The 26526-nt window shown below is 36.2% G+C and overlaps 1 protein-coding gene across 1 annotated transcript in view; it reads left to right on the top strand.

Annotated features, from left to right (window-relative positions):
* Positions 1 to 1035: 1035 nt before the first annotated feature.
* SRFBP1 (serum response factor binding protein 1) overlaps positions 1036 to 26526 on the top strand; it is a 61586-nt gene continuing 36095 nt past the window's right edge. The window contains exons 1-3 of the mRNA XM_027546958.1: positions 1036 to 1240; positions 13958 to 14046; positions 15059 to 15131. Coding sequence (XP_027402759.1) covers positions 1205 to 1240; positions 13958 to 14046; positions 15059 to 15131 — 198 coding nt within the window. The 5' untranslated portion in view covers positions 1036 to 1204. The remainder of the gene's footprint in view (positions 1241 to 13957; positions 14047 to 15058; positions 15132 to 26526) is intronic.

The raw sequence follows: 26526 nt of genomic DNA on the forward strand, positions 1-26526 counted from the left end.
GTGGTCTTTCCTATCACATACTCCCATTCGGATTCTCTGGCTTCCTACTTCCCAGTCTCTGCCTGGCAATTGCTGCCATCTTGGTCCAGTACAGGAACCCCTCCCTGGGTCCTCAAACATGGGTTCCAGGCACCTGTGAAGGTGTGCACTAGCCCCAAGGCATCCCTGTTGCTTGAAGAAGCACCACATTAAACACCAAATAAAAAGCACATGACAGGTCAAAAGACACCACAGAAGAAAAGAAACTTTCCCCCACTTTTTGAATTGGGCCAGGGGCGGGGAACGGGGTTGGGGAGTGGTGTCCTGCATTTTCATTTTGCCCTGGGCCCCTCAAATTATGTCACCAGCCCTGAGGTCCTGTAGCAGTGGTGGGCTCCAGCTGGGCAACTCTTGGTAAGACACTTGGTTCCTCAAAAGTTAGTTTCCAAATCTGTAGAATAAGAATAATAGTTCCTATCTCTTTAGATTTGACTATTTTAGAGATAATACACGTACTGGACCCCTTATAAAGCTCAATACCACCAGGCGTTAACTATTAATAATGTTATTTAATTCCGACTCACTCCTTGGTTCTCTGCATGCACATTATACTTCAAAACAGCCATTTTCACAAGCAGCAGCAACTGTACATCCTGGTTTTGCTTATATGTTCTCTATATAAATTTAAACCTTTCAGTGTGCAGAAAAATATGACCATGCCTATACCGTGAGGATAGGAAAAAAGGTGAATCTAACAAAGGTGCTTGTCAAAAACGCAGAAATCTTCACAGAAGCTAGGTAAAAATTCGGGGCAAAACTGGTCGCTCAAGTGATCCTTTCATAAAGGTTTTCATTCCCATTGAGACAAGAAAAACAAGGTCCTTACAAAGCTGGAACCATTCTGCAAAGGAATATAAGAAAATCAGCATCTTGAAAAACTTCTGAAGAAGGCAATTACTTGCGGAACACCCTCTCAGCCACCGGCCTGCCTGGTTTCCATAGGAACACGCAAATCCGGTACGGCGCACTCTACGCAGGAAGTTGTTCTTCGTCACTTCCGCTCCTCCCCTCAAAGTCAGTATACCTTTTACTTACGCGTCTGCTTGAGCAGAAGGCGGATGCATTTTGGGCCACTGAGGCCGCCGTTGGGGGCGTGAGGACGCATCCGCGTTCCGGCAGCTACAGTTCACATGCGGCAGCAGCGGATCTTCTGCTAAGAGCTACCATGGCCGAGCCGGAGACTTTGAACCTCAATAATGAGGTGAGCACGGAGGTCTGGAAACGTGTGGGGCTGATCTTTGGGGGCCTCAGGACGGCTTTTCTGCGTCTTTTGGAAGGGTCTGGGACGAAGCGGGAAGTGCGCCTGATGGCTCAGGCGGATTTTCCGAAACTCTGAGAACTGACAGCTGTAACTCCCCACCCGTACTCTTCCACCTCCTGGTTTCTAGGTGACTGAAATGTCTTTGGCTGTCGGTTGTCTTGAATTTTTTTCCATGGACCTTGGGAAGATCATTTAATTTCTCTATTCAGTAACCGTCTGTAAAAGGAAGCTCATGGTAGTACTTTCCTTGAGAGGTTGAGAGCGGTGGCTTTTCCTAGGAAATTGCTCGTCTTGAATGAGACCGTATCATTTATAAGGATGAATGCTTCCTCAGTACCTCATTTCTTCCTTCAGCTTTTGTTCCATTTCTCTGCTACCATTTGCAGCAAAATTTTAATACTTGCTGCCCCCAAGTTTTCATCTCAACTCTCTTAAATCCAGTCTTATCAGACATTTGCCCTCATCACCTCCACCCTTACGGGTTAATTTTACTAGCTTACCGTTTCTGTCATTATCCCCTTTCTGGTTTCTGGTTCTATTCAGGAAATTCAAAAGTCATCGAAGAATTGAAGTAGGCTGGAAAGCGGGGGTCAGTTAAGAACTTTACAGCTCCAGCAAAGGAAGTTCTTCGTATTTATTCAGTGGTTATGTGTCTGCTCTTTAGACATACTTTCTGTTTTTAACCAACCTGTTTTCAGGTAGGAAAGGGTAATCAGCATCCATCAATGATACAGAATACTCACAGGAAAAAAAAAAGATACTTAGTGCAGAAAAGTTTCCAAAGAAAGCAAAATGAAATGAGTGATATTTGGTCTTGATCTTTAAGGATCTTACACAAGATTGCATTTAGTGATTCAATGAAGGGGAAAGAAGGCATTCTAGCCAGAGGGACACATAGGCGAAGAAAGGATGTTTTTGGTGTTAAAAGAAAAAAAGGTAATATAAATATGGCAATGGTTGAGAATTATGTTTTTATATAAAGCATATTAAATTCTCTAAAAGTATCGGGGAGTGGGGGAAGTGGAAGTGGGAAACACCTTGAGTTATACAGGAGTAAAGAACACTCTACTCATGAGAACTTGTGAGATGAAGTAGGAAATAAAGCTAGTGTATTACTGTCTTCAGTTCAGTTGTTCAGTCGTGTCAGACTCTGCAACCCCATGGACTGAAGCATGCCAGGCTTCCCTGTCCATCACCAACTCCTGGAGTTGACTCAAATTCATGTCCATTGAGTCGGTGATGCCATCCAACCCTATCATTCTCTGTCCTCACCTTCTCCTCCCGCTTTCAGTCTTTGCCAGCATTGGTCTTTTCAGATGAGTCAGTTCTTCACATTAGGTGGCCTAAGCATTTGGAGTTTCAGCATAGCATCAGTCCTTCCAATGAATATTCAGGACTGATTTCCTTTAGGATGGACTGGTTGGACCTTGAAGTCCAGGGGACTTTCAAGAGTCTTCTCCAGCACCACAGTTCAAAAGCATCAATTCTTCAGTGATCAGCTGTCTTTATAGTCCAACTCTCACATCCATACATGACCACTGGAAAAAACATAGCTTTGACTGGATGGACCTTTGTTGGCAAAGTAATATCTCTGCTTTTTAATATGCTGTCTAGCTTGGTCATAACTTTTCTTCCAGGGAGTAAGCGTCTTTTAATTTCATGGCTGCAGTAACCATCTGCAGTGATTTTGGAGCCCCCCAAAATAAAGTCAGCCACTATTGCCATTGTTTCCCCATCTATTTGTTATGAAGTGATGAGACCAGATGCCATGATCTTCGTTTTCTGAATGTTGAGCTTTAAGCCAACTTTTTCTCTCTGCTCTTTCACTTTCATCAAAAGGCTCTTTAGTTCTTCACTTTCTGCCACAAGGGTGGTGTCATCTGCATATCCGAGGTTGTTGATATTTCTCCTGGCAATCTTGATTCCAGGTTGTGCTTCTCCCCGCCCAGTGTTTCTCATGATGTACTCTGCATATAAGTTAAATAAGCAGGGTGACAATATACAGCCTTGACATACCCCTTTCCTTATTTGGAACTAGTTTGTTCCATGTCCGGTTCTAACTGTTGCTTCCTGAGCTCCAGATTTCTCAGGAGGCAGATCAGGTGGTCCAGTATTGCCCTCTCTTGAAGAATTTTCCACAGTTTGTTGTGATCCACACAGTCAAAGGCTTTGGTGTAGTTAATAAAGCAGAAGTAGATGTTTTTCTGGAACTCTCTTGCTTTTTCTGTGATCCAGCAGATGTTGTCAATTTGATCTCTGGTTCCTCTCCCTAAATCCAGCTTGAACATCTGGAAGTTCAGGGTTCATGTACTGTTGAAGCCTGGCTTGGAGAATTTTAAGCATTACTTTGCTAGCATGTGGGATGACTACAATTGTGCAGTAGTTTGAGCGTTGCCTTTCTTTGGGATTGGAATGAAAACTGACCTTTTCCAGTCCTGTGGCCACTGCTGAGTTTTCTAAATTTGCTGGCCTATTGAGTGCAGCACTTACACAGCTTCATCTTTTAGGATTTGAAATAGCTCAACTGGAATTCTATCACTTCCACTAGCTTTGTTCGTAGTGAGGCTTCCTAAGGCCCACGTTACTGTCTTACTGCCAGGTTAATAAGTCTGCATTTCACTTGACAGTAGACAACAGGGTATATTGAAGAGAACTCTTGAAGGTATTTGGTTTATATTAATAACCATACATTAATCTCGTGCTAATTACAGAAAGCATTTGGTGGTCTTTTTTCCTGTTAGATTACAGGTGAGATATAAAAGCCCGTAATCTGAGTGATGTCCTTGGAAATTCACTGCAAATACTAGTGAGTTTCCTGTTCGATTTTGAAATTACTCTGAAGAGTGGTGACAGTCATTTACTTTACTCTTCACTTAAAGGTTCTTTCTTTTTCCTTTTAGCTACTTTCCAGCCCTCTTCAGAACAGTTAAAATTTGACCTTTAGGATGTCGTCACCAATTCATCTCGGTATGAGCTAGGTGTCCATTCTTTATGCAACCAGGATGCTCTCTACCCTGAAAGCATTTGTTTACCTGTTTCTCTCTTTTTGTGTGTGGGTCTATCACCTGCGCCATGTGTGGTATATGAATGTTTGCTGGATAAGTGAATGAACTAATCAAATTAGTAAGTTTATACATCCCATACTGAAGTAAATCTTATATGTTATAATATGAAAGTAGGGGAAAAAAGACAAAGTGGTGATGGTGGAAGAAGAGTGTTATAATTTAAAATTAATAGGACAATGACTACAAAGGGAAAAACATATTGCTTACATAAAAATTCAAAAACCCAGGGGGAAGAAATGAGACAACCAGTTAGAAGAAAAATACAGTAGATACGACAGATAAATGGCTAATGTCATTACTATAAAATAGCTTAATGGAAACGAAGAGAAATAATCTCATAGGAAATTGGTTAAATGAATTAAGTTCTTTAAGGAAGAAATATATATATATGAAAAAGAGTTCAAATTCACTGTTTTCTTTCATGTCTTTCCATTACATTTTCCCCCTTTAAAAAAAATTTGTTTATTTTGAATTGGAGGAGAATTGCTTTTCAGTGTTGTATTGGTTTCTGCCATACAACAACTCGAATCAGCCCCCTCCTTCTTGAGCCTCCCTCCCACCCCCATCCCACCCCTGTAGGTTTTCCTTCATCCTCACTATCCAAATCCAAGCTATATCTCCCAGCAGAACTACTGTCATTGCCTCCCAACTACTTGACCCATCTTCTAATCTCATCTCTGTAGTACAGATGAAGCGTGATCTTAAAAACATGCATAATCATGTGTTTTCTTGCTTAAAACTGATGTGGTGGCTTCCTGTTGCTTTTGGTCAAGACCAATCTAAAGAAGGCCAATCTCTCCACTATTACACCACACCCCTCACCTGCCTCAGGCACTGTACTTAAGCCACACTGGCTTTCCTCCTTGTCAGTCATAGCCCTACCATGTGCATAGATGGTATTCCTTTTATCCATAGCTCCTTTTCCTCTCAGTACATTCTATACTTTTTTGTTGCTTTATCAGGGAAATGGTTCTTGACTTCCATTTGCTCCTTTTGTGAGCTTTTGTAGCACTATTTACTTCATTTTAGCATTTGTAAGAATTGCTTAATATGAGGGGCATGTGAACATGAGAGATTTCTTATGCCCTCTACCTGACTAAATTTTTGCTCACCATCATATCCGCAGTGCCTGTGTGTTGACTGAGTAACTTGAGACATCGTTTTTTTGATCCTTGATAACTGAATAATTAGCTCTCCTATAACTGAGATTCAGGAAGATTTCAGGGATCATATAACTGCCTGAAATTATGTGCAATTTGTTGTGCTTATTATGCCTGTCTCTGGGGGGCAGAGGTTATAGTCTTTTCTTTTAAAAACTTATATGGCCAGCTAATTTACAGTATATTTAATTTCCCAGAATGTCTTTTGTAAAAATAAAAGCCTGACTGCAGACACAACTATTATATTATGCGAACTTTCAATGTGTTCAGCCCTAATTCTTTTTTTTTTCCCCAGTTGTTTTCCAAGGCTGACAGCTAACAGTTACAGAACACTTCCTGACTCTAGGTTCTTAAAATACATGTAGTCTTCTGAAAGAATATAAGCTCCTACCTTTACTTTTAAAAAAAATAAAATAATCACTTTTTACTTAATCTTATGATTATTTGTTGCATATTTTATCTTCAAAAGTACTCATGTGGACTTTGAAGAGAGAATATTTAACTGATTTATTATAGTAGCTTCCCTAATCTCTAACATAGTTCCTTGTGTATGGGTAATAATAGGTACTATATACTTACTGGGCAGATAAAAGTATGAATAGCTCAACTTGAATCACTTAATGTTCAAATGAGGGGGAGAAATCCTCTAAGTGTAAACTTCTTTCTCCCTTACCATTAGAACCAGAAAAGGGATGTATAATTGAAAACAATAGTGCCAAGGCATTTACTGGATAAAGAATTTGCGAATCTAGAGCTGGATTTTCTCTAGTCATCTGTTTCTTTAGGCTGCAATGATATATAAAAATGAGAATTAGAAAGTGAAACATTCTAATATGGTAAAGTACTTTAATTCCATAGGAGGACCAAGGGCTTCTATATGAAACTGACATTATTTTATTCTTGATAGCAGATTATCAAGGAGTCTATTTAAAAATTGCTTTCCATGTCCTTTAAGATAGTAGAAACTAAAATGACAGAGAACAAGCTGATTTGCAAAGGCTTATTGTCAAAAACTAATTTTGTATATGTTTTTGAAGTTGCAAAGCTCCAGTTTCATAATTAAATATGTGATAACTTTTTAAATAATTCTTTACTGAAATACTAAACTAGGTTCAGTATAAGAGAATCATTTTCTGTTCAGTTCTTTAACAGTTCTAGGAAATTAGGCTAGGTGGCAGCATATACTCAGTCATGATTAAGTTGTAGACAATCACCAAGCACGCTAGAATTTTTAAATTGTTGCTCATCAGAAATAAAAGATATAATTCAGTAATAAGATATCATCCAATTGGTCAAATTAGAAGTCCTCTGTATAAAACTGTAGTTAATGTTATTAACTATGAAATAGTGTAAATGTATGGAAAAATGATACAAAAAATATCCTTGTAATCTACTTCCTATATTTAGCAAATATCAGTATGTTGTCATATCATAATGCTTGATTCCACCTACCTTCCTTTCCACATTAGAAGTAAACATTACTTATTCTCTGTGTTTTCTCATATGTATTTTATAGTTTTTGTAACATATACCCATATACATAACCAGTGTATAGTATTACACTTTACATGTGTGATATCATACTGTATAAATGCAGTTACCATACTATGCATTATTCTAAAAGTTACTTTTTCACCTAACAGTGTTTTCAGAGTTTATCCATAATACATATAGATCCCTCCGTTGATCTAAAATAGTACATTGCTTATGCTTTGTTTATATCCGATATTTTCTCTCTTATGCAACATTTTGTAAGAATGCCACATTGAGTAGTCTTGTGTGTAGCCTTCTTCTGTAGCTGGAGGTATGTCTTCTGGACAGATTCCTGGAAGTGGGATTTTGTTAGATATTGCCAGTTTCCCCCAGGAGTATACCAATTTGCATTCCGACCAGCAGTGCATGAGTGCCTGCTCAAAGTCTCACAAGCAGAATGTGTTATATTCTTTTGTATTTGCTAGTCTGACAGGTGAAAAATGAAAGTGAAAGTTGCTGAGTCGTGTCTGACTCTTTGTGACGACGTGGAGTATACAATCCGTGGAATTCTCCAGGTCAGAATACTGAAATGGGTAGCCTTTCCTTTCTCCAGGGAATCTTCCCAACCCAGGGATTGAACCCAGGTCTCCCGCATTGCTGGTGAATTCTTACTAGCTGAGCCATAAGGGAAGCCCAAGAATACTGGAGTGGGTAGCCTATCCCTTCTGCAGCAGATCTTCCTGACCCAGGAATTGAACCAGGGTCTCCTGCATCGCAGGTGGATTCTTTACCAACTGAGCTATTGGGGAAGCCCTAAGTAATGAGTAAAAAGAAGTTTTAATGTGTCTTACAAAACAGAGGAATACTCAGATTTTTCTTGGCACTGCAAGCTTCTCCACACCAGCTGGAACTTTGAATAATTGTTTTCTAATAACCATGTGTTTGTGTTATAAATTAATTCATATATTATGTAAACAAAGCATAAGCAGTGTACTATATTTTAGATCAATGCAAGACATCTATATGTATTATGGATAAACTTTGAAAATAGTGTTAGGTGAAAAAGTAACTTGTAGAATGATACATATTATGATACTGCATTTATACAGTATGATATGTGGTTCCCTGGTGGCTCAGACAGATAAGCGTCTGCCTTCAACGAGGGAGACCTGGGTTTGATCCCTGGGTCAGGAAGATCCCCTTGAGAAGGAAATGGCAACCCACTCCAGTACTCTTGCCTGGAAAATCCCATGGACAGAGGAGCCTGGTAGGCTACAGCCCATGGGGGAGACAGTCCATGGGGTTGCAAAGAGTCAGACAGGACTGAGTGACTTCACTAATTCATATATGTAGCAAAGTTACTACATTACCAAAAGAGGTTGGCTAATTGACAGACTAGCAGATAGCCAACTAGGCATAATTTCAAAGTAACATTTACATTTACCACAGCAAGGGTTTTAGTTGCATGATTCAGTGTTGGGCTGTGATAAGATCTGTCCCCATAATTGAGTTATTCCTGTCTAAATTGGAGTTCCCAAGGCTCTGAGCTGGGGAACTTTTCTCTGGAATCTTCTTGATTCAGATACTGCCAGCTTTTGCTCTTTGTGGTTCCCTTTCCTGTGTTTATATTGAGTCTTGCCCATATGTTCACTTGGTCTTTCTCCGAGCAAGTATATTAGCTTTTCATTTAATTATCATAATTTTTCTACTATCTTCATAAGAGTTGATCCAGGTTTACATTACTGTGTTCAGGTTTCACCAGGTTAACTGAGGGCATCTCTGTGCCCAGGTTCTAGGTGATACCTCACTGTGAGTGCGTGTGTTTTGTGTGGATGTGGATGTTTGTGTCTTAACTCTTCTTCTTGTGCCCTTGCAGTTACTGAATGCATTCTTTTGCAGCTTAGAAGCACTCAGTGTGGCCTTACCAGTCCTGGTAATGATGCACTGCAGAGTTTTGTCCTTCAGTTTTTGACTTCACACTCTTCTACTTCTTTTTCATTGTGTCTCTTTCCTGTCAGCACATTTCATTATTATTCCTGTTTTGTTCTTTCTCACTTTATTTCTCTTTCCTTCTTTTCCTCCCAAACAGTGTTATACTCTTTTCACATTTGTAACAATCACAGTTATGTTTGCTTTTGGTTAAAGAATTCACCAAAGTGTGTTGCCCTTAAGCAGTTCATTGGCCTTCTGACAGTACTGGGTGTCTAAGGACTGTTTGTTGATGTCTGGGATATCTGTCAACCAGCTTCATAATTCCTGGGTGACAAATGAATTGGCAGCCTTTTAAATTCTAAGTAAAGGGCTACTGGTAGCTGTTTGTCAGTTGTGCAAAAATAAATTTAAATGCTTGGAGAAAGCTAAGTGTTTGAGACAAATAGTATGAGGGAAATAAAAGTAATAATTCCATTTTTATATGAAGTGAATATATGTATTTTTTTAGTATACTAAACTTACCAAATAACTGAAAATTTTAATAGGCTAAAAAAGCATTTTTTGGCATCGGCATGAAACTAAGCACATGAAGCATTCCCTTTGCTTTTCAGAATTCCCTTATGCAGTAATGACAAACATAGTGCTTCTTAAATTGGATTTTTAAAATTGGAGTCTAGCTTTCCCATGATTGGAATGTAACTGAGGACCAGTTCTGCTTCCTGCAGTTTATTAGTTAAGTTTGGTTAACAGCAGTTAGCAAATGGATAATCTTCTCCTGCACCTGCAGGGTACAGCGGTTGGAAACATTTGTTAATATATTTTAATGCATAATTTATCACTTGCTATTCATTTTGTGAATGACCTGACTTTCAGAAGTGGATCATAATCCACTATTAGGCTGCTTATGAAATGTAGCAGTTCATTTTGCACTTAAACCTCATCTCAGTGGCTTTTTGTTTATGCAAGTATGTTGTTTTTTTTTTTTCCTAAATAGATCTAACTTTGAAACAAATTCTAAAGAGGTTAATATAGACAGTGGAAATCTGATTATATTCTGTTAAAATATTACTGTTTAGAAACAGTGAATGATCACTGGGAGCACTGCTCCTTTTCTGTTCATTTACTTAACAAATATTTATTGAACATGTGTTGTGTCATCTGCTATGCTCACTGTTAAGATACAATGTTGAATAAAACCAGATATTTTACTTTCATGGAATTTATAGCCTAGTGGGAGAAAGACACATTAAGCATTATCAGATTAAAAGTAAAATATTAAAATAAGGGTCAAGATAATTCTATAAGCACTTTTTGACCCTCTGAGGGAGGCCAGGAGACACTTTAGTGAGAAATGACAATTAGGCCAAATCAGATAAGATGTTAACAAGCTAACATGAGGAGAAAGAGTACTCCTAACAGAGAAGACGGCAGATGTAAAGATTGGTGGTAGTTGTAAGCATGGTGAGAATGGACTAAAAGATGGTGCTTGTGGCCATCCTAAGAACAGTTGAAACCACTGAACTGAAGAGAGATAAGTAAAGGTGTTACATCAGATCTAAGTGTTAAAAAATGTATTCTGATTGAGTTGTGGATAACTGATTGGAGAAGGACAATATTGAGAAACTAGTTGGCAGTAACTCAGCCGAGAGAGCCAAGAGAGTCAAGATAGAAGGAAAAATGGTACAATTTGGCAGATAATTAGGAAATAAAATTATTAGGACTTAGTAATAGATTCATTGTGAGGGATTTAGAAAAGAAAGTTAGGTTTATAATTGAAAGAATTGTTCTATTCCCTTAAATATGAAAGACCAAAAAAGAGATCCAGTTGGGAGTGAAAGCATGGGTTCAGTGTGAGTTGGAGATGTTTTTAAGCATACTTGAAATGTTAAGTAGGCAGTTACACATTTAGGTCTGGAGCTAAAGTGGAGATCTCAGCTAATTGTAGAAATTTTTGAGTCATCTTTCTTTGGTGGCAAATTAAAACTGTATATACACATAAGATCACTTAGGGCTAAAAAATACATCTTGAAAGGAAGAGCTGGCCTAATCAGTTCAAGACTGATTAGATGTGTATGTGTCTCCAAAGAAGACGAAGATGAAGTGGCTAGAGAGGAAGAAGGAAAACCAAAATAAATATTCTGGTATACAAGCCAAAGGGGAGTATTTTAAGAAGGAGAAAGTATTCATCAGTATCAAATGCTGCTGAAATTTCAAGCAAAATAAGTCTGAAAAATTCCTGTTGGCTTCAGGGACTTTTAGAAGTCATTGGTGTCTTTGTGACAGCATTTAGTAGACTGGTGGAAAGGGAAATTAAACTGGAATTGTATGGCATGCATATATGGAGTGATCTGTTTGAACATCTCTAAAAAGCCTGACTCTGGGGCGGTTGAAGAGAGATGATGCTTCCTGTAAACTTTGTAGTGAGGTTGTTTTGTTTCTGTTTTTTATGAAAATGACTCAAACATGATCAAAAATCAATGTGGACAAGGGGTGGGGACGGATGTGGGGGATGAATTGGAAAATTGGAATTGACATAGATAAACTACTATGTGTAAAATAGATAGCTCATGGAAACCTGTTGTGTAGCACAGGGAGCTCAGCTCAGTGCTCTGTGGTGACCCAGATGGGTGGAATGGGGGGAGGGAGCTCCAAAAGGAAAGGGAAATATATATATACACATGTAACTGACTCACTTTGTTGTACACCACTAACACAGCATTGTAAAGCAACTGTACCCCAGTTTTTTAAAAATGAGTGAGAAACATCCATTTAAGAGATTGACAATGCTAGAGTAAATGCATAGTTTGCAGTAAGCATTCTAGGAAGGCAGAAAAGAATGGGATCCAAAATACAGTTAGAAGATTAACCTCAGAAAAGTTTAGTAATATTTCTTATATTGTAACTTTATTAAGTGCTTCCCAGGTGGCTCAGTGGTAAAGAATCTGCCTGCCAGTGCAGAAGCCACAGGAGACATGGGCTTAATCCCTGGGTTGGGAATTGGAGGAGGAAATGACAACCCACTCCAGTATTATTGTCTGGAAAATCCCATGAACAGAGGAGCCTGGCGGGCTTATAGCCTTTGGGTCACAAAGAGTTGGATATGATTGAGCATGCACATGACTTTATTAATAGAGGGGATGGGTGATGCAAGTAAATTTACATTCATAATAGTAGAAAGATGATGGTTCCCATCTGATGTTTATTTTCTTCATCAAATTGAGAAGGAGAGGAAGAGAAAGGTTAGATGTTTTAGGAAAGCAGGCACAGATTTAGAATAATGATTGTAAAGTGAATTGACCAAAGTAGGTATTTGTGTATGATAAGAAGAGTAAGGACTCATTCGAGGTTAATTATGATAGATATCTAGTAGATAGAATATCTCAGATGTTTCATGGCTCTTGGGGTACTGTGATAAAGAACTCAGAATATTGTTTTTATCCAGGATACACTAGCCAGAGGCATGAGTATAATATATTGGCAAGTGTTGGTTATGTACCTAAACTAGATAAGAGAAGGAAATTGAAAAGGACTAATCATTTGAGGAAAAGTAATAGGGGTCAGTGAACTGGTGGTTCCAGTGAAATCGTTACACCTTTGTGGTGGCTGGGGTTGAACATGCAAGCTGAAAGCAGTTTTGATCTCAGTGTATAGAATTTAAATTGGTTTTAGAAATTGAATAATCATGAACAATGACAGGGACTACAGTGTGACCATGAAAGTGGGTGGCTGTGATGGAACAGATTAAGCCATTAGAAAGGAGGAAATCAAGGAATGAGGCTATAATATTGGGTAGATTATTCAAGTGGACACCTTAATAATTCTGGGACATCTGCATCACCCAGAATAATGGCAAAACTTATGGTGGAGAGAAATTGTGGGTTGGTCACCCATATTGTCAATGAATAAGGGGATGAATGATATTAATGAAGGGTAAAAAAGTAACAGCTAAATACAAGAGCCTTGTAAAAACAGAATGATGTTACTACTGTTACTTTGGCAAGAAGACTTTGAGAATTGTACATGCCAGACACTCTTGCTTGCAAGGCACAGAATACATTATGTAAATATTGCAAGGGCCCTGCCCTTTGGGAGGTTATAGAAAAAGACCGTTTTATGAGCAATAGTGACAGTGCGGTGGTAGCGCTGCCTACAGGCATAGTGGCAACTCCAGGGAGAGGATGACTCTCCTACTGAAGAAGTCGTTGAAGATTTCACAGGAATGATACATCCAAACTGAATTTCATGTAGTTCTTAAAGTGGAGAATGGGATGAAGGACATTACAGGAGGAATTATATATGTATGCCTCTTAACAATGATGGAGAAAACAGGAACTCAGAATGGTAGCATCCCATTGCACTAATAACATGTAGTTGTTTATCATTAGAATAGTTCTTTCTCTTGGCCAACAGTTTTTTGTTTTTGGGCTTTTTTGATTCTTAGAGCTCAGCATTGTTCTCTAATGGAGTAATTTAAAGTGTCTGTGTGTGCTTGCATGGTGTCTGCCCTTGTGTTTTTCAAGTTATGCTTCAAATGATTTGTTAAATATAAATTAAAGGGATGTGCTAAAAATAAGTAAAATAAAATCACTTTCATGCATTTGCTTTTGTTAATACAAATGCTCATTCAGTAAATTAAATTCCTACAGTTTTTAGGTGAAGCTTTGTTTTAAACCACAAGGATTTAGAGATAAATATGATGGTCTCTGATCTCAGTGAGTTCACAGTTTATTGTGTGCCAAACCCAACAAGATATAAGTGTAATTTAAAACACTAGCCACTGGGAATGCTCTGTTTTGTGTTTTAAATCATGAGATGTTTCTCGTAAGTCCTCATACACTTGTTTAGAATGTTGATTTATTTCTTATTCCTTCACTGTTACGAAAGAAGTTAGATTTCATCAAGCTATAAATACAGTTAAACGAAACTCTGCCGAAGTGGCAGGCATATTCTGCATTATTAGTATGCACTATAAGGTATATTCTCTCTTGAATTAAGACCCTCTCTAATTTTGGCTTTATTCCTTGAAGGTTGTGAAGATGAGAAAAGAAGTGAAGAGAATCCGAGTTTTGGTTATCCGAAAACTTGTCAGGAGTGTTGGCAGACTGAAGTCAAAAAAGTTAGTCATTTAATGTTATGGTCCTGTGACTAACAAAATGTTGAAAGTTGTTTTTGTTCAGTATTTACAAAATTTGAGGGTGGGGCCTAGAGGATTAATTAAATTTCTTACTCTTACAGCACTTTGTTTTATATGTGGATAGATCTTGAGTGAGATAAAATGTGCTGTGTCAGCATGTGCTTACATAGTTCAGAACATATTCACTTAAGACAGGATAAATTCTGTTTTCAAAACTCTTCTTTTGGCTTTGTCAAACTGAAAAGTCTTTGAAGTTATTTATATTTTTTATGTTATTAGAAGTTATTCTTTTAAGATGTTTTTCATATAGGTTAGCAAATCAAGTGATACTCTGAATCAATTATGAAGATTTTATATCACTGTATTCCTTGAATTGCTGATTAATTTGAAATCTTTAGTACCTTTTGGAAGTATTTGTCAAAACATTATGTTCCATTTAATTTTTTTGAAAAAATAATGTTTTATATTTTTGGTATCACTAGTATGAGAACAAAAGTATGTTATTTATACTTCTTATGCTTTAAAGCGTGAATACTTACAGAGTCTTCAAACATGTTTTGTTTCTGGTTAATTTCTTATTTTTGTGTGTGTGTTTCATAAGGTAGCTCTCCTCTGATACAATTATATATTTAATTTCTTTAGGTATTTATTTAATTCCAGAAAACAAATTTTCATTTAATTGTATCCAAGCTTATCGCTTACATGAAATGCAATGTGCTATTAATTGACTGGAAAGTGTTATTTGGCTTTCCTATTAAGGAATTAGAAGACAAGCTATCAGTGATAATAGTCATTAATATAATGCCAAAATCTTGGGTTTGTTGATGGAGTTGGAGTGTGTTTTGGATGGGGGAAAGGGCAGTGCAGAATGACAGAATGCTTGTTATTTAGAGATTATTAAGCTTTTCCAAAAGAAATGGAGGACTTTTTATTATGATACTAGTCTAAAATACATGCTTTTTTCTGGCTACGTATTATAATGTGTCTTTTGCAGGGGTAGTGAAGATGCATTGTTAAAAAACCAAAGACGAGCACAACGATTGCTCGAAGAAATTCGTGCCATGAAGGTAAGAACTTATGCGGAGTTGTGTATATGTGTGTTTCCATGTCTCCTGTCAGCTGCATTTTGTGTATGTGTGTTCGGTGTTATTTATTGAATATAACTGTGAGTTGGCTAAGGCTTGTTTGTGTGGATCTGTTTGGTGAAGAATGTAGCACTACATTTAGAAAATTAGATTTGTTTGCATTATTTTATGTTTTTTACTTAAGTTGTTAAAGTACTAGATTAATTTGAGTCAAAACTGCCAGATTAAACTCTTCTATATTTAATAATGCTTCATACCTAAGGTTTTTATTTTTACTAAAAGTTTAGGCATGAAGTCTAAGTTAAGTTCCTGTTGTTTGGTAATGTGGATGGTGATATTGATGGCTGACATCATGCTTTGCCTATTGCCAGCTCAATAAATTTTTGTGTGGTGGCATCACCATATTATTCAGCTCTGTAGTAACTTGAAATAAAATTAGTATTGGACCAAAATGATCCGTATTTTCGTTTCTTTCAGCCAGACTCTTCTCTAACATAATTTTTAGGTCTTCTCGCTGTTCTTTGTGGAAACTTTCATTTACCAAATGACATACTATTAAATGTCTGGAAGACTGTTTTATTGAAGAACTTAAAAACAACATTTGGTACCAGCAATTACCTTAATTGCAGGGTCATTTTGCATGTATGTTTGACTATTACATTTTGGTAGAACTTCTAAGTTTTGAGATAGATAAAAAAGCAAGAGAAATCTCTAACAATATTTTAATTGAGTTAGATTATCAAAACTTCTCACTGTTTTTTTCCTTTTGAAAGGATGATAAAGTGTCCTATAAGACAAAGTTACCATAGTTGATCTGAATAGAAACAGATGTAGGACATGATTCTTTGGTGTGAGGTATGGTTTTTGTGGCTTTTTTCCCTCAATTTGTATTGTTTTTCACAGGACCATAAAATTCATGGCATCCATTTGATATGTCATAAGTTTTAATACTCTTACTGTCCAGCCATTCATTCAAAATACTCTATATTTGACTCTTAATTATTATTTGTATCACTTTGTTTTATACATCATCTAGACTTTTTTTCCCATAAAATTCCTATGAGAAATAAAATCTTTAGAGATTTTTGAGGATAACACTAAGGTAAGAAGTTATGATTTGTGCTGTTGTCTTTCACTTTCTCTTAACCAAGCTCCTTACTAAATTACATTCCTTACCTAAACTTTTCTCTGTAATTTCTTCTGAATAGTCATTTTTGTAGTCCTAAATTATTCAGAGGCTTTGAGCTACTATATAATTGGTGATTTTATTTTACTGTGGAAAGGATGGATTATATACAGTAAACCTCTGTGCATTGTATCAGGAGTTTAGAAACAAAAGATATTCATTAATCTTTAAACTACATGCCTTCCATAACTCAATAGTGAATTTAATTTAGTTAATTAGGGACTAAGTTGTCCTATTTGATCTATATGTGAAACTTGTTTTCTGTAATTCTTAAACCTCATCAGCAGTAGAAAATCAGACTTACTGATAAAGTTCATAGGTTTTTAAGATTACTGTCATGATTATAGTTTTTGTTTGTTTCTGTTTTTCCTTGTGTTTATAAAAGACCACTATGGAATTGTTGCCTCATAGAAAGCTAAAATTCACTGCCTGATATAGTCCTTGAATTCATAAAATTAATAGTATATATATTTCTTGAGTCAATGTCAGTGGTTAGGGTAGTTTAATTTGGATACTCTACCTTCAACTTTCACAGTGCTGTTTAAAAAATGGATTAAATCTAAATATAAAAACTAGAAAAAAGTAAGTCTATATGTTTGCTTTCCTTGCATGTCAAATTTCATTCTTCAGTTATGGTTCTTTTACAAAATTGGTCTACTTTTCTTTCTAAAAGAAGCACATACATAAAACATTTTTAAATTGAAAGATCATTTGTAATTTCTTAAGGGAATGTTTTATCATGTACATGGGAGTATCAAAGAAATAGTCACAAAACAGAAAGCTCACAGTCTCAATTAACTTTGAAGAAAAAACCTTTTCTTACTCATTTTTCCACATGAATTTTTTCCTCGGCTCATATACCACTACATTTTTATGGTCTTGTCCTATACTTGCTTTCTATGATAATAGGGTATTTTGTTGCAAGAGGACTTCCTTAAGAAGAAAACCTGAGATATTTTTAGAAATAAGAGTTTGTTTTTTCTGGTCAAGGAAAAAAATTGCCTGGTCTTTATGATACTATAAAATGATAGATTCCAGTTTTATAGCCTTTAATGTATGAATGTGAAAGAAATCTTGCTGCCTTTTCTAATAGTATTCACACTTTTAACTTTGATTCTGGTATATATACACTGGCTTCTGAAACAGTTCTTTTCTCTTTGGATATTAAGGTAGCTTTTTGACTTAGATTTCTAGGTTGTTTAGCTAGAGAAGGAGACAGTAAAATTAAAGCATAGAATGAAATTAATAAAAATGTACAAGAAATCTTTCTTCTCAATAATAAGGGTTAAATAACTAGCTTTTATTCTTTACTATGTGCCAGGCACTGTATTGTGTGTTTTATATTCACAATCTCATGAAGTAGATATCATTATCTCCATCTTACAGAGTAGGAAACAGGCTTAGAGAAGTTCAGCAGCTTGTTCTCGGTCAAATAGTTGTTAGGTAATGATCTAGTTGTAACTAACTACAAAGTTGATAGTGTTAGCCATTTCACTATGCTCCTTCATTAAAATGAGAACTTCAGAAATATATGTAGACTCTATCTCCTAAAGATTGGATGAGTTAGTTGCTCAGTGGTGTCCGACTCGTTGCAACCCCATAAACTATAGCCCACCAGGCTCTTGTGTCATGGGATTTCCCAGGGGAGAATACTGGAGTGAGTTGCCATTTCCTCCTCTAAGGGATCTTCCTGACCCAGGGATTGAACCTGAGTCTCCTGCATTGGTAGGCAGATTCTTTACCATACCATCTAAGCCACCAGTAAAGAGGTAATATAATAAACATGAAGCTTTCTAAGGAAAAAAGGTCCAAAGATGTGTGATGAGTTTTCAGATTCTTTATTTCCTCACAGCTAAATATACCCAGTTAACTTTTTTTTCTTCACTTCTCTGAGGCCATTAATTTTCTTTATGCTAAGTATTCGTATACAATGAAAATTTATATGTGAGATCTTGCTCTGTCTGCTACTCTTCTCTGTGTTAAAACTCTTTCACCTTTTGTTCCATTCTTTTTCTGTTTTTGCATGTTTCAATCTCTTATTAAAAGCATCCTTTGCATTTTATCAGCTGTTAGAATTGCTTTGTCTTGTGCTCCATCATGGCCTGTTTCTAAGTTATATGCAACTTATACCTAGATTTTCAACTACACATTAAACTCCATCTTCTACCTTTCCCTGAGTTTCTTCCTGGTAAGAAAAGAGAACAGATGGCAAGGCAGCTGTTTTAATTCTTCTCTCTCTGATTTGTAAAAATACACCTTTTTGCAATTTTTTTCTTTTTGTTTGTATTTCCCTCTAACTTTTTGGAAAATATTTCAAAACTAAAGGAAAATTGTAATGTTATGGTGTAATAATAATAATACATTGTATCACATACATGTTTATCCCTTACTGGCAATGGTGAGTTCCAAACACTTGGTTTAGATGTTGTCTGACAGATTCCTCCCTTTTAAAGGCTCCTTTTTCTGTTTTAGCATTTGTTAAGTCATCTGTAAAATGGTAACTTTGAGATTATATGAATATCCTGTGGTCTTTTCACCCAGTGACTGATGTTCTGTGACTGAATCAGTTACCAGTTTTTTTGTTTCTGTTTCTGTGCTGGGATTTTTTTTTTTTTTAATTTATCTCATAAGATTTTAATCCATTGAAAGGATTTTCTTTTTTGGCATCATGGTGCTGCTGCTGCTACTGCTAAGTCACTTCAGTCGTGTCCGACTCTGTGCGACCCCACAGACGGCAGCCCACCAGGCTCCCCCATCTCTGGGATTCTCTAGGCAAGAACACTGGAGTGGGTTGCCATTTTCTTCTCCAGTACATGACAGTGAAAAGTGAAAGTGAAGTCGCTCAGTCATATCCGACTCTTAGCGGCCCCATGGACTGCAGCCCACCAGGCTCCTCTGTCCATAAGATTTTCCAGGCAAGAGTACTGGAGTGGGTTGCCATTGCCTTCTCCTTTTAGCATCATAGGAAAGGGATAATAGCCATTTTTGCTTTCAGAGAGGAAAAGATGGTTGTTTTTGTTGGTTCTTCATCTGCTGAGTAATTTGAGGGGGTTTTTGTTTTGTTTTTGGCTGCACTGTGCAGCATGCTGCAGTATCTATTTCCTTATCAGAGATCGAACCCATGCCCCTTGCCAGTGCAAGCATGGAGTCCTAACCACTGGATTGCCAGGGAAGTACCATATGCTGGATAATTTTGCATTGTACTCTGAACTTTACGAAGATTAAATGATAGAGATTCAGGGTTTGGTTATTCTTCTCCAGTGAATGGTGGCTTTTTGGAGTAGGCTTTTATTTCAAACTGTGGCTCAGCTGGTAAAGATTCTGCCTGCCATGCAAAAGACCTGGGTTCAATCCCTGGGTTGCAAAGATCCCCTGGAGAAGGGAAAGGCTGCCCTTTCCAGTATTCTGGCCTGGAGAATTCCATGGACTGTATAATCCATGGGGTCGCAGAGTTGGACATGACTGAGCAACTTTCACTTGAATTTCAAACAGTGTTTCTTGGATAGCACTTTTAGCTTCAGTTCGGATCTTTTGCCTTTTGGTGAGATGAACTGAATCTGTTTCTTTGATGAGTTGTTCAAGTTTCAGAACCCCTTGTATGGTTCCGTCTCTTCTGGGTTTCCCCTACTCTCTGAGCGGGTAATGTACCTAGGCTTCACATGGGTTCCATGTGTTCTTGGCCACTGCTTCTGAACCATGAAGAATGCAGTTAGTTTTAGGTTACATTCTTAAGAGGTTGTGACTTATTTGTACAGCTTTCCATCTGTATTCGTAGTGCGCTTTGACACTGCATCAGACTCTGCCTTCTTGCATTTACTCTGCTTTACCTTCAGAGAAGGTTTTTTGTAGTGTGCCCAGTTTTCATTTTTGCTTTACTTTGTTTTTTGAAGGAAGGGTTAATCATGTTATCTGCTAGTACCTTGGTCTGTCATTCCCAGAAATGGAAGTAGCCAAAGTTCAAAGTAATTATAAATTGCTAGAGAAGAGGACTGAGCACCCCACAACACTGAGAGTTTAGATCTTAGAGAGACAGAATAAATAGACTGAGAAAGTGTAGATAGTGAAGGAGAAAGAGAACCAAGAGAGTATGGTATCTAGGAAACCAAGTGAAGAAACTGTCTCAAGAGAACAGAGTGATGAACTAAGTGTTTATATTGTTGTTCTTGTTTACAAAATTAGCAATATTATTTGTAAAGTGTAAACTCACCTATTAGATCCTAATCACTAATGAATTTTTCAAGTTGTCTCAATTCTAGAGTCTAGAATACCTTGCAGAATTGTGCTGATAGAACCAGAAGGGGTTTTGTTCTTGCTCATGTCATCCTAAGCATGCCTTCTATTCTTCCCCTTCCCTGTCTTGATTGTTTCTGTAAAATGATATTAAAATCTCAAAAGTTTGAAATGTTTCCACATTCATATTTTCTTCCTTTATGTCTGAAACCTAGAAGCTGCAAACACTGGTCCAAGTATGAAAGAGGCATAATGTTTCTGTTTCTTGTGTGGTTTCCATACTCGAGCATAACCCACATTATGGTCTTCTATAGTTACAGGTTCAGCACTATGACCTGTAAGTCTCTTATAAATCTGTACTTTTTATTTAGATTATTTTTCTCTAATGCATTGTAGAAATCAAGTAATAAATAATTTTTTAAACCTTTAGGTAACTTTAAAGATCCTCAATAAAAATTGTCAACTTAGGATAGTGTGTTTTTGTTTGTTGGTTTTAATGTTAATTATCAGAAACCAAAGAATGAATAGGCTGTTCATTTTATAGTCAGCTTAACCAGCACTCCTAAGACCATTTAACTTCTAATTCAGTTTTGTTTTTTTTAAGGGAGAACTTTTATTGCTTCTGAAGGCAGAGCAGGATGCCCTGATTTAATATCCTTCTGTACTCAGCTTGTGACATTTGAAATGATAAACAGGAAGTCATAGTGGTATTTTAAAAGGGCAAGGGACCAGTATATACCACTCTCCTCACACTCATACAACATCATTTAGTAACAGATCATCACATTGGAATTCCAGTTTGCTTTCTTGGCATGTGGATCCTGCAGCTTGAAGCCAGTATTTTGAATAGTTTATATTCCTGAAATCCTTAGCAGTGTTGCATTTTTTAATATGTAGGAGTCATGGTTTTCATTGTAAGCTGCTTTGATATTAAAGATGTTATGTCAAGTCTGTGGTGGCCTTAAAGTATTTTTGTGTTTTAAATAAGAGCAGTTGTAGCAAATAAAAGTGGTATCCATTCCCTGCTTTTTAACCTCCTTGCTTTTATTTGAAAATGAAAAGGTACAGGTCCTTGTTGGTAAAATTGATGAAGTACTGTTACCACTTACTGAGTCATGTACACTTAATTTTAAAATGAAAAACTTACTTTGGAATTGCTTCAGTCCAGTTAAGCCTAGTTCAAAGGCTACTTACTTAGTGTGTAAACAGGATTTAGGGGTAGGAAGGAAGGAGTATCATATGAGTTTTTTTTCCCCCAAAATGTATATTGTTTTTTCTGTTTTGTTTTGATTTGATTTTTTAAGTTTTGTAATTTTGGAAATTTGAACTTACAACCTTGGCATGACGTTCCAACTAACTGTGAAAGTACCCAAAGCCCCTTTCAACTATTAATTTTTAAAAATTTGGACAACCAATACTACTGTCCTAATTCCAATATGGAATAATGCAGTGATTGAGAAAAGGAGCAAATATTACAGCATTGTTGGAAATACCCAGTGGAAGACAAAGGGCCCAAGAGAAAAGCAGCAATAAGAATAGTAAGTAACTGTTCTTTTAATGAGGTTTTCTTTCTATTCATCTGGGATATCACCTGAATTTTGGGTTAAATGGAGACAGATTATTTTTAAACATTTAAATTCCTTACTTTGAACATATATTTTATGTTGCCAGATTTCTATTGTGATGGAAGCTCTCTCTATATTTTTTTCTATGTTAGAATACCTCGTGTTAGTGGCTTGCTGTTCAATCAGTATTTTGTGACAAGAGAAAATTTTTCTTGCCTGTGAAGAATTTTATTTTTTTCTCTACCTGCCACTAAATTATGTAAACTATGTAGTCTTCCAAGAAACAAAAATAATCCCAAGTAGTAATTAATTCAATTAAAAATTTTTTTTAGCAATTTGCATTGAAAATATATATTTCTCTTTTATTCTCCCCTTCTATAAAAACTAAACTCCTTAAAAGGCATTTTAATTTTATATATGAGTGAGGTTGAGAGAGAAATTCTCACTTTTTAAAATTCTTGATTTTTGTTGAAACTTGGTATATTAAAATATAGTAGAACTTATGAGTTTTGGTTGTAGTGAATCAGTAACTATAGTTTTCTGCTGTTCATCACAATCTAAGATAGCATCCTAGTTTATTAATGATCATATATCTTTAAGACCCATGAAATTTGCAACCAGAAAAGAAGAAAATATAAAGAAAAAAAAACAATTAGGAATTTACAGTACAGCTGTTATAAATTCCATACTGTATACTCAGGTTGGTTAAATGTCTTTTAAATTAGAGCCTATTATATGTGTAGATTAATAGATTTCTGCTGTCAGGGAACACATTGTTCTCTGGGGAAAAAGCATGTTAGTCTCTATAATATATGCCATACCCTGTTACAGTGAAAAAGTTGTAAGAACCTAGAGAAAGGATCAATTTATTTAATTACTTTTAGGACTTAGGGAAGATCTTACAGAATTGTGGTACTGAGTTGGAACCTGAAGAATAAGTATGATTCTGTTTTCAAAAAGGTAGACTAGATAAATAGAGCACAAGAACAATGCATACAGATCTGCAAGTACCTCCAAGTTATGATAAGGTCTTTGAAAATTATGGAAGAGAAAAGATTGCTTTTAGCTAGTAATTAATTGAGGAATGTTTCTTGGGAAAGTTTAATTTAAAAATTACTGATTTTTCAAACTGATGTGATTTCCTTGATAGTATTTAATTGAATCCCAATTAGACAGCAAGAACAGTGTTTCATGTAACAACTTCATATCCAAGACTTACATATTATTTATAGCACTGTGAAGCTCAATTTCAGATATAAGGATACTGCTCATAAATAGCTTAGTAATTTTAGTTATTATTTAGCACTTGCTCTATGTCATATTTTCTGCTACAATCTACATGTATTATTTGTAATCTTATTAACTCATAAAGGTTCCTGTTTAACCCCGTTTTAATGAGGTGGAAACTGGGGATTTAAGTGTTAATTGCTTTGCTCAGAGTTCTTCAGTCTATGTCTATCTATATCAATAACCTGTGTTCTTAACACTCTACTAACCTAACCTCTCTTAAGAATTAAGTACAAAAAAAAACAAACAAACAAAAAAAAAGAATTAAGTACACAGTTTTTTTATCAAGATTGATAAAGGTATGATAAATGTGCTTTTGCATTGTGTTTTTAATAGAAAAGTAAAAATACTGGTGAAATACTGTATCATCATTGCTCCTTTGAGTTGAAAAATAGTATTCATTTTTAATTTGGTATAATTAGAATAGTTGGGACTTCCTAAAGATACAGAATGTCTTGTTATCCATAAAGGCTTTTGTGTGTAAATTTAATATTTAGAAATAATGTCTGGAAGCTAAATACCAAAATAATCAATTCCCTTGGGATTATGTACTGATAACAGTGATTATATTTCAAAAAAGTTTTATTCCTTACTCAGTTTGGCACTGTATTTCCCTTGTGGCTCAGCTGGTAAAGAATCTGCCCGCAATGTGGAAGACCTGGGTTCGATCCCTGGGTTGCAAAGATCCCCTGGAGAAGGGGAAGGCTACCCACTCCAGTATTCTGGCCTGGAGAATTCCATGGACTGTAGCAGTAGTCCATAGTCCATGGGGTCGCAAAGAGTCGGACATGACTGAGCAACTTTCACTTTCACTTTAAAAACATACTTGAATGTAACATCCTATTGATACAGGTTCCTTAAACTATTAACACTTAGAAATATAATTAAGAAATGAGTATGTATTTTGTTATCATATATGCCCTTGGAAAAGTTTGCTTCAAATTTGAAGGTTCTAGAGAAAATACTTTGAAGGAATTAGAACTTGTAATAACAAATAATGTGACTTTCTAGAGACTTTGAAAGATTGTTCCTTATTCTTTCAGTTAAAGATTGCTCTCTTTCTTAATACATGCCTATAACCCTTTTAGAACATCCCTATATCTAAGTCATAATTCTAAAATTACAGAGAAAGACTGCCTCAGGCACCTAATACAATTTCCCTAACAATTTCCTGCCTTTTGATGCATTTTCTAGGTGCTACACTGTGGGGAATATTTGCTATGATCTTATATAATTATTCATTAAATTTGAGGTTTTGTTTGTTTCTTCGTTTCCTTAGCTCTTTGTTGTTGGGTTAAGAAATCTAAAGTTGCAAAGATATATAGATTAAAAAAAAATTCAGGAGTAAAGTACATTTATTATATTCATACCAAGCTATAATTTATCCTCTTTTTGACATACTTATTAAATAATAAAAAATAATACCTATATATTATCTCACCTTCTCTAATTGTTCTTATTCTCAACATGTTATTCTAAATATGGTGTTTAAGTATTTTGTTTACTCCCTATAAATTTGCCACGAAATAATGCCCGTTTAAACAAATGTTTGGATTCCACTCAAAAATGGTTAACTTTTATCCCCAAAGCCAGCCATTTTGTTAGAAAAGAATCTCTAGAATGAAAAAATCTGTTTACTCTGACTTATTTTAGAATGCAGAAGTGTTCTGTGTAGAGTCTCTGGGTTGATAGAATTACTCTTATCTCATTCTCTCTGCCTGCCTCTTTGAACATGACAGAAGTGAGTCATTTTATGTGCCAAGAACAGTTTAGATCAGGGGAAAGAAGGATAAAAATGTCCTATTCTGTTTTCTAAAAAGTGTTCTATTGTGAGAGATAAGGTGGTTTTAGAGTTTCATTTGACTAAATTATTTGATGATGTTTATGCTTAGTTACTATTTTTAAGTGAAATGCAAATGTTTGGACTGTCGAATTGTACAAGTTGTTTTTAGCACACTGAAATTGTAATTATTTTTGTGTCTAATTATTTTCATATCTTGAAAATAATTTATAGTTGAAAGATGAATTCTGTTTTTAAAATACAAAACTTCAGCTTTAAACATGAATGCAAGTCAAGATGGAAGTAAAGTCAGGCAGTATAATAGTCCTTTATCTGCACATTTCCCAAGACCCTCAGTAGATGCCTAAAGTGGAAGATGGTATCCAATCCTATGGACTTCCCTGCTGCCTAGTATGGTAAAGAATCTGCCTGCAGTGCAGGAGACCCAGATTTGATCCCTGTGTTGTGGAGATCCTTTGGAGAAGGGAGCAGCTATCCACTCCAGTAATCTTGCTTGGAAAATTTCACGGACAGAGGAGCCTGGCGGGCTGCAGTCCACGGTGTTGCAAAGAGTTGGACATGACTGAGTGACTAACAGTTTCAAACCAATCCTATAAATATTGCGTTTTTTCCTAAATGTAAATACCTGCAGTAAAGTTTAGTTTACAGATTAGGCACAGTAAGAGATTAATAGTAACTAATAATAAAATGGAACAACTTTAACAGTAGACTGTAATAAAAGTTATGTGAATGTTGATCTCTCTCCTTTATCAACCTCTTCAACTCTGCCAAAAATGTGGCAGAGGCTTCTTGATTGGCAAATGCAGCTTTCCAGTAATTTTTACAGTTTTCAGTCCAAACCTGTTACTGAATCTGTGTAATCGTCCCTTACTTGCAGTGAAGCTAGTGTCACCTGTTTCAGTAAGTCTCTGGCTGTGGTCTTCCTGTAGGCTCAGGGCTTTCTGGTGCAGCCCACGGCCATGACTTGAAATGTGTTTTGTGTTCCTGTTGTCCATCAACAAATTTAATACCTTTTCCATTTTAACTAGGCACTTATCCATGATTTTTGCAGTTTGAGGCTCAGCAGCAAAACTAGCTTGAATTTCTTTTTTTTTTTTTCCGTGATAATTTCATGGATGGAAAATTTGTTCTTACTGTGGATCTTACCAACCTCAATATAGGATTTATTATTATTATTATTTTCAAGAACTTTCATGTTTTCACTTAAAGAAAGCACTTTACTGCTTCTCTTTAGCATATCCAAATTGCCAGTGTCACTGCTCCAAGGCTCTGTGATACCTCAGCACTCAGTCTGATAGGAATGGCTTC

Source organism: Bos indicus x Bos taurus, chromosome 7 (assembly GCF_003369695.1).
Source record: "Bos indicus x Bos taurus breed Angus x Brahman F1 hybrid chromosome 7, Bos_hybrid_MaternalHap_v2.0, whole genome shotgun sequence".
In the NCBI taxonomy this organism is placed as follows: Eukaryota; Metazoa; Chordata; class Mammalia; order Artiodactyla; family Bovidae; genus Bos; species Bos indicus x Bos taurus.